Below are 16,850 nucleotides of genomic sequence, written 5' to 3' on the forward strand. Positions count from 1 at the left end.
CAGTGTTATCTATATAGAGGTCATTGTACAGGGAGGAGGAGGAGATAAGCTGTGACATCATCTATTGTCAGTAGTGATGTAATGATGGGTCAGTGTTATCTATATAGAGGTCATTGTACAGGGAGGAGGAGGAGATAAGCTGTGACATCATCTATTGTCAGTAGTGATGTAATGATGGGTCACTGTTATCTATATAGAGGTCATTGTACAGGGAGGGGGAGGAGATAAGCTGTGACATCATCTATTGTCAGTAGTGATGTAATGATGGGTCAGTGTTAACTATATAGAGGTCATTGTACAGGGAGGGGGAGGAGGAGATAAGCGGTGACATCATCTATTGTCAGTAGTGATGTAATGATGGGTCAGTGTTAACTATATAGAGGTCATTGTACAGGGAGGGGGAGGAGGAGATAAGCGGTGACATCATCTATTGTCAGTAGTGATGTAATGATGTGTCAGTGTTAACTATATAGAGGTCATTATACAGGGAGGGGAAGTAGATAAGCTGTGACATCACCTATTGTCAGTAGTGATGTAATGATGGGTCAGTGTTATCTATATAGAGGTCATTGTACAGGGAGGAGGAGGAGATAAGCTGTGACATCATCTATTGTCAGTAGTGATGTAATGATGGGTCAGTGTTAACTATGTAGAGGTCATTATACAGGGAGGGGAAGTAGATAAGCTGTGACATCACCTATTGTCAGTAGTGATGTAATGATGGGTCAGTGTTATCTATATAGAGGTCATTGTACAGGGAGGGGGAGGAGATAAGCTGTGACATCATCTATTGTCAGTAGTGATGTAATGATGGGTCAGTGTTAACTATATAGAGGTCACTATACAGGGAGGGGAAGTAGATAAGCTGTGACATCACCTATTGTCAATAGTGATGTAATGATGGGTCAGTGCTATCTATATAGAGGTCATTGTACAGTGAGCGGAGGAGATAAGCTGTGACATCATCTATTGTCAGTAGTGATGTAATGATGGGTCAGTGTTATCTATATAGAGGTAATTGTACAGGGAGGGGAGGAGATAAGCTGTGACATCATCTATTGTCAGTAGTGATGTAATGATGGGTCAGTGTTATCTATATAGAGGTCATTGTACTGGGGGGAGGAGATAAGCGGTGACATCATCTATTGTCAGTGATGTAATGATGGGTCAGTGTTATCTATATAGAGGTCATTGTACAGGAGGGGGAGGAGGAGATAAGCGGTGACATCATCTATTGTCAGTAGTGATGTAATGATGGGTCATTGTTATCTATATAGAGGTCATTGTACAGGGAGGGGGAGGAGATAAGCTGTGACATCATCTATTGTCAGTAGTGATGGGTCAGTGTTATCTATATAGAGGTCATTATACAGGGAGGGGAAGGAGATAAGCTGTGACATCACCTATTGTCAGTAGTGATGTAATGATGGGTCAGTGTTATCTATATAGAGGTCATTGTACAGGGAGGGGGAGGAGATAAGCTGTGACATCATCTATTGTCAGTAGTGATGTAATGATGGGTCAGTGTTAACTATATAGAGGTCATTGTACAGAAGGGGGAGGAGAAGATAAGCTGTGACATCATCTATTGTCAGTAGTGATGTAATGATGGGTCAGTGTTAACTATGTAGAGGTCATTATACAGGGAGGGGAAGTAGATAAGCTGTGACATCACCTATTGTCAGTAGTGATGTAATGATGGGTCAGTGTTATCTATATAGAGGTCATTGTACAGGGAGGGGGAGGAGATAAGCTGTGACATCAACTATTGTCAGTAGTGATGTAATGATGGGTCAGTGTTATCTATATAGAGGTCATTGTACAGGGAGGGGGAGGAGATAAGCTGTGACATCATCTATTGTCAGTAGTGATGTAACGACGGGTCAGTGTTATCTATATAGAGGTCATTGTACAGGGAGGAGGAGGAGATAAGCTGTGACATCATCTATTGTCAGTAGTGATATAATGATGGGTCAGTGTTGTCTATATAGAGGTCATTGTACAGGGAGGTGGAGGAGATAAGCTGTGACATCATCTATTGTCTGTAGTGATGTAATGATGGGTCAGTGTTATCTATATAGAGGACATTGTACAGGGAGGGGGAGGTGATAAGCTGTGATATCATCTATTGGCAGTAGTGATGTAATGATGGGTCAGTGTTATCTATATAGAGGTCATTGTACAGGGAGGGGGAGGTGATAAGCTGTGATATCATCTATTGGCAGTAGTGATGTAATGATGGGTCGGTGTTATCTATATAGAGGTCATTGTACAGGAAGGGGGAGGAGATAAGCTGTGACATCATCTATTGTCAGTAGTGATGTAATGATGGGTCAGTGTTATCTATATAGAGGACATGGTACAGGGAGGGGGAGGAGATAAGCTGTGACATCATCTATTGTCTGTAGTGATGTAATGATGGGTCGGTGTTATCTATATAGAGGTCATTGTACAGGGAGGGGGAGGAGATAAGCTGTGACATCATCTATTGTCTGTAGTGATGTAATGATGGGTCAGTGTTATCTATATAGAGGTCAGCACTGAGACCCCCACTGATCAGCAAGTTAGGCCGTATCCCGTGGATACGTTTGTGGGAAAACCCCTTTAACATGAGGTCCTGTTTATGTTGCCTTAAAAATAGTTAGTCTATTAAATTGAAATTACATAGAACGTTTAGAAATTCAGATGACATGGGGGCATTTAAAAAAATCCTCAAAATTGCTAAAAATGTAAAAATAGATTATTTTTTGGTGATGCCTTACCTTTAAAGGAAATTGAATGTCTATGGATAAATCAGCATCACTGACTGAATCGTCTTTACACCCTGATGCAGGATCTTCTAATAGTAAATGCTAAATGCTAATGAGCTGTAAGTGCTCCAGAGCCGTGTTATTGTCTGTACAGCCGGAGCCTGGAGGGGCTCTGAAGATGTCTCCCGAGCACTTGCAGCTCGTAAGCATATTTTTAAAACCTCTTATTTTAGGAAAAGGAGACCATAAAAACTATTACAAGGACAGACCCTACACCGGGACACAGATGGTACATTTTAATAGTTGGATAATATTGATCAAAAATACTGATCTTTTCTATTTGACAATCAAAATCTGCAAAAATGTTTGTTGCGATGAAGATTCTCTGCCAGAGGAGGCGTTACATTAAGAATTATCTTCTTTCCTATATGTATAGAACATTCTTAATCTTATACTTCTTGTTTGCTATGTTGATTACTTGCATATTTTAAAAATGTGTTATTAATATTAACAGTTGTTTATTAGATTGATGGCAGAAAATGAACAGCTTCATTAATTCCATCTTTTGCTCACTTATTAATAAGGCAAAACATACTATTTGCCAGATTCTATATGTCTACTGTACTCAGGATCGGCCCCTGGGTGACAGAGCCTCAGTGGGCCCCTTTACAGTGAACTTATGTGACGGCATTTAAAATTCAGAAACTAAAACAGTCTCCTGTTCCCTAAAATATTCCCTATTTTATCATCCCAAACAGCCCCCTCGTGGGTATTTTATATATGTCCCCCTCGCCCTCTATGGATTCATTAGATAAAGCCTTCCTCACCCCCATGGATTCTTTATGTACAGCCTTATGTGGGCCCCCAGCAGCTCTGGGCCCGGGACTTACTCGGGTATGCCTAGTGATGACCCCGGCCCTGGCTGTACTGGTCGTTGCTTAAGAGATAGATAAGAGAACATATTAATGAAGTCATTTGTTTTACTATCCAAAATCCTTCACATGTAGCAAGAAGCTTTCAAGAGCTACACCATAGTGACCCTCCAGGCTTCTGTTTTTCTCATCCCTCATTCTCAATCATGAATCCTTCTGGGTTGTCATTTTAGTGCGTTGTAAATATTAGAAATTATTTTTGACATCTTCTATCTTAACATATTCTGCAACGCTGAGTTGTTGATATCCAATACATTGGGGCTTGTTTACTAAGGGTCAGAGGCCGCACTTTCGTCGGTTTTTCCATCGTTTTCAGGATTTGCACTGCGGGGACAGGTATTTAACTGGGATTGTGTCGCACGCGATCGGATTGTGGCGTCGCTGTGCTGGCTTCCATGCAACAGAAATTGGGGTCGTGCCATCGGATGATGCGACTGATTCGGACTGAGCGCGGGATTTAACTTTCAAATTGTGTTGCAAGACAATGCACCTACATGCACCAGGAGGAAGAAGATGAACTCCGGGGTACCTGAGCAGGGAAGTGACACATGCAGGATATCGGACGCACGATCGTCGTGAATTGCAGCAGATGTGCATTGTCATCAGACAGGGAACTCCGCGGACCGGGTAAGTGAATGTGCTCCAGTATTTACTACATTACTTCATCTTAAAGGAAATCTACCATCAAGGATTATAAACCAAGCGCGCTCACATGGTGTGTGCTGCCTCTGATAGAATCTGCTCTACTTTTAGCTTCTTATGCCCTTCTTTTTTTGATAAAAGGCTGTAAAAATAATGCAAATCATATGCAAAGCTTATAGTTTACATACCTTTTTAAAACATTTTTTTTGTGAAAATAAGGACATAAGAAGCAACAAGAAGAGTAGATCCTGACAGAGGGGACACTCATCTGCATGTAAGTGTGCTTGGTGTACAATCCTTTATCCTGATGGTAGATGTCCTTTAATGTTTACCTAATTTTCAGGAAATATACCCATATTGGATTAATATTTACTTTTTTTTTAAATGATTATTTACACTTTTTACCATGGCCATAATTAATCCCAATCTAGTAGAAAACATATATACTGTACATTCCAAGGACCCCATAAAGATATATTTGCTACAATAAATACCTAATATTCTTTCAATCTATAAACAAAAAAATCACCTTATTTACGACCATCCTAGACAGAATTGGCACCAGTTGGTGCATGTTCCACCAGGCTTGCAAAATTGTCATAGATACAGTGAAATATGGCTGGAAAGGTAAAATAAAGCAAGTGACAAGGACTAAATCCAACCTTGAATTTCGGGCAATACTAAAACAGATCTTGTAGAAACTTGGAAATGTCAGTTCATGCTTCATTCTGTATGACAAAGAATAGGATAGGGTTGTATATTATGTAGGGGAGATCACTGGGGAGTTTATCTTAGCAAGGTAATAATGAAAAGGTGACCTCTCTGAAATACGAAGGGTGGAGGGTGTTAACCAAAAGATATAAATCTTATCATGGTCAGAGGGGATTGTTATTATGGGAAAAAACCTATTCACTAACTATATGCTACCTGACCTAACAGTATAGTATATGACCTTTTGGTTCGCTTACTTTGTGCCAAAACTTTGCACAAAAATTTTGGTAAGCCTTCTGCCAGAAAGCCTCTCCTTTTGTTAGACCAAGCAAAAAAGTGTCTAAAACACATACCAAAATGTTGTAGGATATTTATTCCTAAATTGGAATTGTGAATTGAATTCTGATACATTTTGATCATATAAAGGATTTTCCTTTACTCTCGAGATGATGGGAGAATGATGACTTCACTTGGGGAAGATATTGATTTTTTGGGGTTAAAAGGGGATTTTTTAATTTCCTATGTGAAAAGTAGACATAATAAATTGTCTAGTGCTTGTAAGTGAGTCTATGGGGTGGCACATCTATTGGGTTCCTGAGCTGAAGATGGTGACAAAATAACAACTGTTGGTAGGTGCCAATTAATATGGCTTTGGTTCCTGTTGTCACGTTTGCAAAATTGACTGCACTGATCCTCTTAAGTGCATAGGTTGTACATTTGATAGGCGAGCTTCCCCTATGTGTGAGCAGTTCCTTCCTCAATACGTAAACATCAACAGCATCAACAGCCAAGTTCTATTTTAAAGCTGTATGGTGTATTAGAAGAACAGCTGTCAGGCAGCCAAAGCATCCAACTCTTACTGAAATAGTATCCTGCAAACATCATAAGTTATTAAAGGGGGTTTCCAGGTTCACTGGACCCTGCTTGCTTTGTGTACAACCCCCAGGCTGAGGAGAAGTGCCAAGGGCATTGTACTACAGTAGAATTAAATACACAGTATGTTGTAATTTAGTTACAAAACTTGGGGTTATTCAGCTATGTGGGAACTTCAAAACAATGTACAAGAGGTAGTTCTACTATTACCATAGTAATAGGGTACATAGAGGACATCCTCTACACCTAGAGGGGAGGCAAATCTACCATCACCATAGACAAGGGGCATCCTCCACACCAAGAGGGGAGGCGAATCTACCATCACCATAGACAAGGGGCATCCTCCACACCTAGAGGAGAGGTGGTTCTACCATCACCCTAAACAGGGGGCATCCTCTACACCTAGAGGAGAGGTGATTCTACCATCACTATAGAGAGGGGGCATCTTCTACACCTAGAGGAGAGGTGGTTCTACCATCACCATAGACAGGGAGCATCCTCTACACCTAGAGGAGAGGCGGTTCTATCATTGGCATAGACAGGGGGCATCCTCTACACGTAGAGGAGAGGAGGTTCTACCATCACCATAGACAGAGGGCATCCTCTACACCTAGAGGAGAGGCCAATCTACCATCATCATAGACAGGGGGCATCCTCTACACCGAGAGGAGAGGCCAATCTACCATCACCATAGACAGGGGGCATCCTCTACACCCAGAGGAGAGGCAGTTCTGCCAGCACCATAGACAGGGGGCATCCTCTACACCTAGAGGAGAGGTGGCTCTACCATCACCATAGATACAGGGCATCCTCTACACCTAGAGGAGAGGTGGCTCTACCATCACCATAGACAGGGGGCATCCTCTACACCTAGAGGAGAGGATGTTTTACCATCATCATAGACAGGGGGCATCCTCTACACCTAGTGGAGAGGCCAATCTACCATCACCAGGGGCATCCTGTACACCCAGAGGAGAGGCAGTTCTGCCAGCACCATAGACAGGGGACATCCTCTACACCTAGAGGAGTGGTGGCTCTACCATCACCATAGATAGGGGGCATCCTCTACACCTAGAAGAGAGGTGGCTCTACCATTACCATAGACAGGGGGCATACTCTACACCTAGAGGAGAGGAGGATCTACCATCACCATAGACAGGGGCATCCTCTACACCTAGAGGAGAGGCGGTTCTACTATCACCATAGACAGGGGACATCCTCTACACCTAGAGGAGAGGAGGCATACCATCACCATAGACAGGGGGCATCCTCTACACCTAGAAGAGAGGAGGTTCTACTATCACCATAGACAGGGGACATCCTCTACACCTAGAGGAGAGGAGGCATACCATCACCATAGACAGGGAGCATCCTCTACACCTGGAGGAGAGGTGGTTCTACCATCACCATAGACAGGGGCATCCTCTACACCTAGAGGAGAGGAGGATCTACCATCACCATAGACAGGGGGCATCCTCTACACCTAGAGGAGAGGCAGTTTTATCATCACCATAGACAGGGAGCATCCTCTACACCTAGAGGAGAGGAGGCATACCATCACCATAGACAGGGGCATCCTCTACACCTAGAGGAGAGGCGGTTCTACTATCACCATAGACAGGGGACATCCTCTACACCTAGAGGAGAGGAGGTTCTACTATCACCATAGGCAGGGGGCATCCTGTACACCTAGAGGAGAGGTGGATCTTCCATCACCATAGACAGGGGGACATCCTCTACACCTAGAGGAGAGGAAGTTCTACCATCACCATAGGCCGATGGGCATCCTCTACACCTAGAGGAGAGGTGGATCTACCATCACCATAGACAGGGGGACATCCTCTACACCTAGAGGAGAGGAGGCATATCATCACCATAGACAGGGGGCATCCTCTACACCTAGAGGAGAGGAGGTTCTACCATCACCATAGACAGGGGGTATCCTCTACACCTAGAGGAGAGGAGGTTCTACCATCACCATAGACAGGGGGTATTCTCTACACCTAGAGGAGAGGAGGTTCTTTCATCATCATAGACAGGGGGCATCCTCTACACCTAGAGGAGAGGAGGTTCTATCATCACCATAGACAGGGGGCATCCTCTACACCTAGAGGAGAGGCGGTTCTACCATCACCATAGACAGGGGGCATCCTCTACACCCAGAGGAGAGTAGGCTCTACCATCACATATACAGGGGGCATCCTCTACACCTAGAGGAGAGGAGGTTCTACCATCGCCATAGACAGGGGGCATCCTCTACACCTAGAGGAGAGGTGGTTCTACCAGCGCCATAGACAGGGGACATCCTCTACACCTAGAGGAGGGGTGGTTCTACCATCGCCATACACAGGGGGCATCCTCTACACCTAGAAGAAAGGCGGTTCTACCATCACCATAGACAGGGGGCATCCTCTACACCTAGAGGAGAGGCAGTTCTACCATCGTCATAGACAGTGACAGGGGTTCTTTGCTGTAAGAGCAGTGAGACTTTGGAACTCTCTGGTGCAAGTTGTTATGGTGGATACTTTGTACTTTTTTAAGCAAAGTCTCCATGTCTTTCTTGAGAGAAAGAAAATATCACAGGTTATGGGGAAAACACATTAGTTTAATTGTATAGGTTGGACTTGATGGACCAGCCTTATCTGCAATATTACCATGATTGAAGATTTTTTCAAAAATATTTAAAGGAAACCTACCACTTGTAGTGGCAGGTTTCCGATGGCAATACCGGGCACCAGCTCAGGGTGAGCTGGTGCCGGAGCTTATTTTAGTTAGTGTTTTAAACCTCGGTATCGCGGTTTAAAACACTTTTTAAACTTTATAGCCGGCGCAGGCAGGTAAGCGCTCGGCGCTTAGCGTGCGCGCGGCTACATAGGAAGTGAATGAGAGCCGCGTGCACGGTAAGCGCCGAGCTCGTACCTGCCTGCGCCGGCTATAATGTTTAAAAAGTGTTTTAAACCGTGATACCGCGGTTTAAAACACTAACTAAAATAAGCTCCGGCACCAGCTCACCCTGAGCTGGTGCCTGGTATTTCCATCGGAAACCTGCCACTACAAGTGGTAGGTTTCCTTTAACAAAAGAATTGCTGCTAAATAATTGTAGGTTTGCAGCACAGTCTATTTTACTATTTTACTTTACTTTTTATTTAAAATGTTTACATTTGAGATAGATATCACTTATTAGCATTTTGTATTTGTAATTCGGAGACTTTTTCTTAGCAGTAGTCCTATATTCCCCCTAATATTTGATATACACGATGTATACACTGTCCGTGTGGCTAAAGCTCATGGAGCTGTCGCCTGGAATGTTTCACATGTTTAAACAGATTACAAATAAAAGACCAGACAAGCCGTCTCTCTCGTGAAATAAATACATGTGCTAATTTTATAGCCAGAATGTACACACCAGAGCTATTTCTGTATATGTGGAAACCAGAATGTCATATTCAGCACTGGATGTGGTATGAGAATTACAATTAAAAATATTTCACAGAGAATTTCCAAACCTCATAAGATCAAGTAATAAAAAGTTAAAGACTGACCTACAACACAGTTCTAACCCCATTTAACTACCTATTGTTTTTTTTTTTTGCTTGTAGGATGAAAGACCACCAAAAATACTTATCCAGTGGCAACTATGTTCAATTAGGCCATATTGATATCGCTAGAGAGGTAGTAATGGGCAAGTGAATCATTTGGGTGACCTGGTGCTTGCTCCCTGTGAATCTCTTCTTCTAGGTGCAGGAAGTCTTCTACTGGATGTCCCACTAGACTTCATAATGTGGCCACCTCCTGGACAAGAGAGGCAGACTTTTCAACCAATGACATTGCATCTTCTTGCTGTGTCGTAAAGTAAGAGGCCCTGATTTCCTCCTAGTTCCGGTCCAGGGCCCGGTAATTGTAGGGGGAACAAGGTATCCAACAGCCACCAATCTGCTATTGATGACATATGATATGAATAGAAATGATGGTACCTGTCAAAAGTGGTTCATGTAAGAAAAGCTACAAAGGTTACCAAGAGAATATTTAGGAAAAAGGTAAACTAACTTATCTGGTCTGATCTAAAAAAAAAGAGCTACTACATCAAAAATTTAAAAAAAACTCATGACGGAAAGGTGTCAGAACATTCCTTATAGTCAGTTTGGGACTGACTGGTTATTAATGAACCTCAATTCACCTTGGGATGGCCCTTATTTATTAAAGGGTTTGCGCCAATTTTCTGCCTTATTTTGCTCTAGAAAGAATTTGCAAACTGCTTGCACATGTATTAATGAGGTGTCTGCCCCAGTTTTCTGTTGCTACTGCTCTGTGTCAGACAAGACACAAAAAAATGTGCACCTAAAGGGGCTGTTACTGCTTAGCCAGTGTTTTCGCCACATTTATTACTGACGGTGCCACAATTCTGCAGCATGAACAAAGAGCACCAAAAAAAAAATTGGTGCACACTTCCAGAGCAGTGTTGGGGGAGCCAGATTCATGAAGAACGTGTTCCAGATTCAACAAAATATGAATCTGGCGCACCCTGCACACTACGCAGGCAAACTGCACATAGCATAAAATGGGGTTAGAAAACCAAGAAGAAAGCTGGCACGGCACTATTATGGAGAGAGTCCTCTGGTAAACAGGTTGCCTGGAAAACCCGAGATAACTGGAGAAGTTAAACGGGGTCCAGTTATCTCGGGTTTTTCAAGCAACCTGTTGCTGTAGCGAGAGATTCAAACTTCCGGCTCATCCTCCGACACTTCCGCCAGTTGAGCTTTTATACGCACGGTGTTCACTTACCCCACATGTCATGTACCTTGGCGCTCCAACACTGAATGGATCCAGTGCACAACGATTAGCTATTTCCATTTGTACTTGAAGAAGGGCGTTCCGCCCGAAACGCGTTTACAGTTTTTGGAATAAACAATTTAAACTTACCAGAGGACTCTCTCCATAATAGCGCCGTGCCAGCTTTCTTCTTGGTTTTCTAACCCCATTTTATGCTTGTGACACCGGTTCAGCCTTTGCATAAAGCGAATACCGGCAAGCTGTTGGGCAGCCTTTGGAGTATCTTTACGCTTGATTTAAGCTATATAAGGTGAGCGCGATTCTCAGGGGGGTACTGTCCATACCCTCCCTCTCTATACATATCCCTTGGATATTTTCATTTCAATTTAATTTACTTTTTCCCATTTATCCTACGATAATACACGAGGCGCCGTCCTCTTGTTTTGCCTCACCTTTTTTTGTTTTCGTTATAGTAAACTGCACATAGTACAGACTGCGCTAATTTTGGTAGATGTGGGCCATTGAGTGCAATGGGCATAAGAGCATATTGACATGATCATGTAAATTTGGCAAATATGGCTTGGTATGTTCTTTGTAAATCAGGTGGAAACTACGTGCATGTACTTTGCACACCTGGTAAAGAGATAATACCAGGATGCCAAATAAGCATTAATTAGTATTAATGCGGTTAGTTCATAAACATGTATCACCAGTTAATGCAACGTCCTTCCATCGGGGTCTGGTGTCTTGGTGTGGGGGCAGCTGGATTCCCCTGGTACCCGCTAGTTGTGTCATTGGTAGCTTGGATCAGGTGAACAGGCCTTTTTCACACCAGTCAGGGCCAACGAGGGGATTCCGGAAGAGGATACCCAGGAAGATGCTGGAGGGGAGGCCTGTGATGTTAGCGGCAGACAGGAATCACACATTGAGACTGAGGCTGACAGCTTGCCCAGAAATCTCTGGAAATCCCAGAGGAGTATTTATAAACTTCAACTGTGAGGGAAATTCCAGGCTTCCAAGCAATGACTAACCTCACTGCAAAGAAGGATTACAAATTAGATACCATTTAATGTCAACATAGATAACATTAACCTTTCCTTCACAGGCAGATGGAAATTCTGCAAAAATACGAGAAATGCCCAGTAGATGGTGATCAAACTCTGCCTATCATATAGGAAGCACGTTTAGTTCGCTAATGCCCGTCCGGCAGGCCATTACACTAAGCTCTCATGTAGACCAAGTACAACCCCTCATGACTATGGTATCCACTAATGGAAGAGGCCTCTCTTAGCAGAATGCTATGTTCTGCAGCATTGTCAAGATTGCTCAGTACTTAAAGGGGTTGTTCCCACTATGTATGTTATTCTATGGGTATGGGATAACAAGCTGATTAGTGAGAGTCTAACTGCTGTGAGCCCCATGATCACAAGATCGTTTTCACTAATGAGTGAGCTCAGTGCTTGACAGCTTAGGGCAGTGGTGGCGAACCTATGGCACTGGTGCCGGAGGCGGCACTCGGAGCCCTCTCTGTGGGCACCCAGGCCATCACCCCAGAATGAAGTTCACCAGACAGGACTCAAAGAATCTTTCTGCAGAATCTTCCTACAACTATAGGCGAATTTGCCCTCCTCCTTTCAACTGCGTTGGTGTCCTTAGGAGGCTGAACGACTGAAAGTTGTCAAAGAACAAGGAGAAATAAATTACTGCTTAAATTGCTGCGCTGGCACTTTGCAATAAATAAGTGGCTTTTGGTTGACGTTTGGGCACTCAGGCTCTAAAAGGTTTGCCATCACTGGCTTAGGGGATGAGGATTGCTACTGCAGACTCCTTTTCACATGGGGAGAATATACAGTATAAGTATACATTTCATTTTACAAATGTTCATGTCAGACATACCAGGTGGATACGGTTTCTCTGCAGACTTATGTGTCTTGATGAACACATTGGGGCACATTTACTAAGGATCGCGCTGCACCTTTGTCGGACTGTGCACTGTTTTGGGGGCTAAAACAGCTTGCACAGGTATTTAATAAGTGTGCGCGCTGGATTGTGTCGTACGCAACCCTTTTATGGCACTTTGCTGGCTTCCAAGCGACAGAAATCGGGGGTCGTGCCACCGGGCGATCCGCCTGATGCAGACTGAGCGCAGGATTTAACTTTCAAATTGTGTCGCAAGCCCAAGCACTTACATGCACCACTAAAAAGATGGTGAACTCTGTCGGACCTGAGCGGGGAAGCGACACATGCAGGATATCGGGTGCACGATCTTAGTGAATTGAGACACAGTGCATGATCGTCGGACAATACACTTTCTGTGAACTCCAATGACCCGGTAAGTAAATGCCCTATAGTATAAGGAAACCCTGGGAGAAGGGTGATATGGACAAAGACATTTATTTCAACAGACTGGCACCATGTTTCAATCTCAAATATCTGACAGTACATAGTATGTACTAAATACATGGCTAGACAAAGGCTAAAAAGAGATGTACATGAATTTTAGTGTAACTGGAGACGTACTGCCTCATACAAAGCCGGCGCTAGACAGTCACTGCTAGGGCACGGAGATCAAACCTACTTAGTCTGGCTGCTTAATTCCACGGATGTGTCCTTTCCAAGGAAAAGCATATTGATAGGTATTTAACAGCCACATAGCCGTACAGCCAATTAGCTTGATGAACAGAATATAATTGTATTACTTAAAGGAAATCTACCATCAAAATAAAGCCTGATAGACCAGGGACACTTACTCATAGATCCAGGCAACGTGACTGTGATAATCTTCTTATATTTGGGCTCTGGGGGCTCTACAGCACAGGCTGGTACAGTGAGAAGAACATGTCTCACCACCCCCTGGATGTTTGCTGCATAATTCTGCAAACACCACTAAAACCTGTGAATGGTGCTGGCACTGATCGCTGGTGTTAGCCATTTAAATGCCCACAGTAAAGCCACCGGGAGCACTTAAATGACAGATCTCCTCCCTTCCTGACGTTTGTGATCGCTATGAAAGCCTGTAGTCTATGTGAGACTCCAAAACCTGTTACTGAGAATAATCTATAACAGTGTGTCTGATCAGCAGAAAAATCCCCTTATACTGCAATACAGTAGTATTGCAACATATGGCAGGATCCATCAGACCACCTAGGGTACTTGAACCCGAAAATCACAGTAAAAAAAAAAAAAAAAAAAAAAAGGAAGAAAAACATAATAATTAAAACCTAAAAGCTCAAAGCACCCCCCCATTCGTTAAAACTGATATATAAAAAATTAAATAAAATCATAACCCGATGAATTTGTAGAATTTCATATGCAAATGAGCCTGAGGTGCTCTAGGCACCTCAGACATTACTTTCTATATGTAACTTATTTTTTTGTATCTCAGAAGCTTATCCATAGACTGTAGCAATAGCAATCACTACCGGGTCTGAGTGCTGGAACGGGAGACATATAGGGGCAGATTTACTTACCCGGTCCATTCGTGATCCAGCGGCGCGTTTTCTGCGCTGGATTCGGGTCCGGCCGGGATTCATTAAGGTAGTTCCTCCGCCGTCCACCAGTTGGCGCTGCTGCGCTGAAAATCATCGGAACGCCGGAGTTCACCGAGCTGGGCTGAGTGAAGGTAAGTGCAAGCTCCGCGACAGATTTTTTTTTTTAAATGCGGCGGGTTTTCAGAATCCGTCGGGTTTTCGTTCGGCCACGCCCCCCGATTTCCATCGCGTGCATGCCAGCGCGGATGTGCCACAATCCGATCGTGTGCACCAAAATCCCGGGGCAATTGAGGGGAAATCGGCGCAAATCGGAAATATTCGGCTAACACATCGGGAAAACGCGAATCGGGCCTTTAGTAAATGACCCCCATAGTGTATCACATAAGAATAATGACATGATAAGTAAAAGAGTAAGATAAAGAGTTTGGATATCATATTATGTGAACTGTACAATGAAGTAATCGCACCATGTTCCTGTTATTGCTTAATGACTACAATTTCCGTCTTCTCTTCCTGTAGGTAATTTATTCTCTGAATCTCAAGATTGATGAATATGAAGTTAATATTCTCGCTCTGAAAGAATCCCATCAAAATGAAATTGACCTCATTTCAAACCAGACAAAAGAAAAAGTTCTCCAGTACGAGAACATGTTAGAGGAGGAGAAGAACCTAAGACTACAGATACAGAGTCTCGAGGAGGCTCTGGAGAAAAATAATGTCATAAAAGAACAAAGCTTAGCGGATCTTGTTCTGTACAAGAAACAGTCAGAAGAGAGGGAGCTGAAGACCCAGTGTGAGCAAGCTGAAAGGATGGCCGCCTTGTCCAAGGAAATGCTCTCCATGAAGACCGATTATGAAAACCGTCTGCAGCAGCTCACAGAGGAGGCCGACTTCCTAAGACAAGAACGTGCCTCCAGTGACCAAGAGAAGTCTGTGGAAAAACTCAACGAGAAACTCAAAAAGGAAATCCAGGCGCTAAGCAAAGAAATAGAAAATCAGAAAACACAGAACCGTAAATTAACAGAGGACTATACAGCCAAGACGAGCAAACTCCACAGCAACTACATCAAAGAGAAGGAAAACTTAAGAAAGGCTCTGCAGCAGTCCGTTACTGAGATGATAAAACAGCTGCAGCAGAAGGAGCAGGAGCAGAGGAAGGGTAGCCAGGCTAAAGAGCTAGCGACACAGCAGGAACTCCAGCAACTCAAAGAAGATCTGGAGGCGAAGGAGCTGGAAATACTGGAAGCCAAACAGCATTCTCATAAAATGAAAGACATGGTGCAGGTAAAGATGGGGGTGACTACTGTCCAACCGTTCCTAACCTATATATATATATTCCATATGTCCCACTTATGGAGAGCTATGAGATTAAATAATCAAGAGTGTGCTCATTGTAAACCCCTAATCATACATTTCTACAAGGAATATCCCAAATTTTTATTTAGTAAGGAATATAATTATATACTGTATATATATATGTAAATATGTCAGGTCCTCTTTACCCCCTGCCACCGTGTTTCGTAATGATGAGTAGGTGGCTGATGCTCATTTATGTAGTATCACACTGATGTCATGATACAAGCCCTTTTCTATTGGTTCCGCTTACACCATGTAGTTGGTACTTATTGGATCTTGGCACTTTAAAGGGAAACTGTCAGCAGAAATTGACCTAATAAACCACTACCAGTATGTTGTGAAGCAGATTAACACCTTCCAGGTCTTGTCTCTTTTGTGGTCCAGGGTAGTGGTATCATTCATAAAACTCAACTTCAAAGTGAAATGTAAATTAGTTGTATAAAGTCACGGAGATGGCGAGTTTAGCACTGAAGTCAAGCTCTCCCCACTACAAAATGCCATGTCTGCTGGGATTTATATCATTCACCTGACTTCAGGTGAGCCATGATGTTCCTAGTAGAAGGAGTCTTCTGAGACATGGAGAGCTTGACTTCAGTGCTTCAGAGTTTTCCACCTATGTGACTTTATACATCCAATATACATCTCACTTCAAAGTTGATTTTCTGGATGATGTAACCACGCAGAATCATCGTGGGGACATTCGTGCTACTCTCCGTGGCGCTGCCCCCCGGCCCTCAGCAACAAACTCCTCTCCACGCTCCTTCTCCCGTCCAGCCTGGTCCGCGCTTGCGTCCCAGCTCCCTAGGGCGCACATGCGCCGGCACTCTAGGATTTAAAGGGCCAGCCCACCCCTGATTTCCTTAAAGGCTGTTCCCAGGATTCCCTGCCGGATCTGTGCGCTCATTGCCATTGAGAAAGCTTCCCAGTGTGTTCCCTGGGGTTTTCCTGTTCCCTGCTCTGCTGTTTTCCTGCTGTGACCTCGGTCCTGACCTCTGCCGCCTGCCCTGACTCCGTGCCTGTCCCTGACCTCGAGGCTGGACTCCGTTTCTGTACCTTTACTTTGGCTGACACCGCAGACCTGGAATGAACTGGTGGCACTTAGATTCCGCTCCCAGGTGTCGGCTAGAACCATCTCCCGCGGTGGTCCAGAGGATCCACTGATCCCGAATCCTGACAAGTGCTAAACAGTTTGACAACATACTAATAGTTATTTATTAGGTCATTTTCTGCTGGTTCCCTTTAAATCTCTACATACCACTCATTTTGACTGGACTTCTCTGCCCACTCTTTCTGCTCTGCAAATATTTCCTCTGCTGTCCCGGCTG

The 16,850-nt window shown here is 43.7% G+C and overlaps 1 protein-coding gene across 3 annotated transcripts in view; it reads left to right on the top strand.

Moving 5' to 3' along the window:
• The window catches only part of FAM184B (family with sequence similarity 184 member B), a 58,865-nt gene that overhangs the window by 23,464 nt on the left and 18,551 nt on the right, over positions 1–16,850 (top strand). For all 3 annotated transcript variants that reach the window (XM_072126037.1, XM_072126035.1, XM_072126036.1), the window contains exon 2: positions 14,689–15,453. In XM_072126037.1, coding sequence (XP_071982138.1) covers positions 14,689–15,453 — 765 coding nt within the window. The remainder of the gene's footprint in view (positions 1–14,688; positions 15,454–16,850) is intronic.

The sequence above is a fragment of the Engystomops pustulosus genome, chromosome 1 (assembly GCF_040894005.1).
Source record: "Engystomops pustulosus chromosome 1, aEngPut4.maternal, whole genome shotgun sequence".
Lineage (NCBI taxonomy): Eukaryota > Metazoa > Chordata > Amphibia > Anura > Leptodactylidae > Engystomops > Engystomops pustulosus.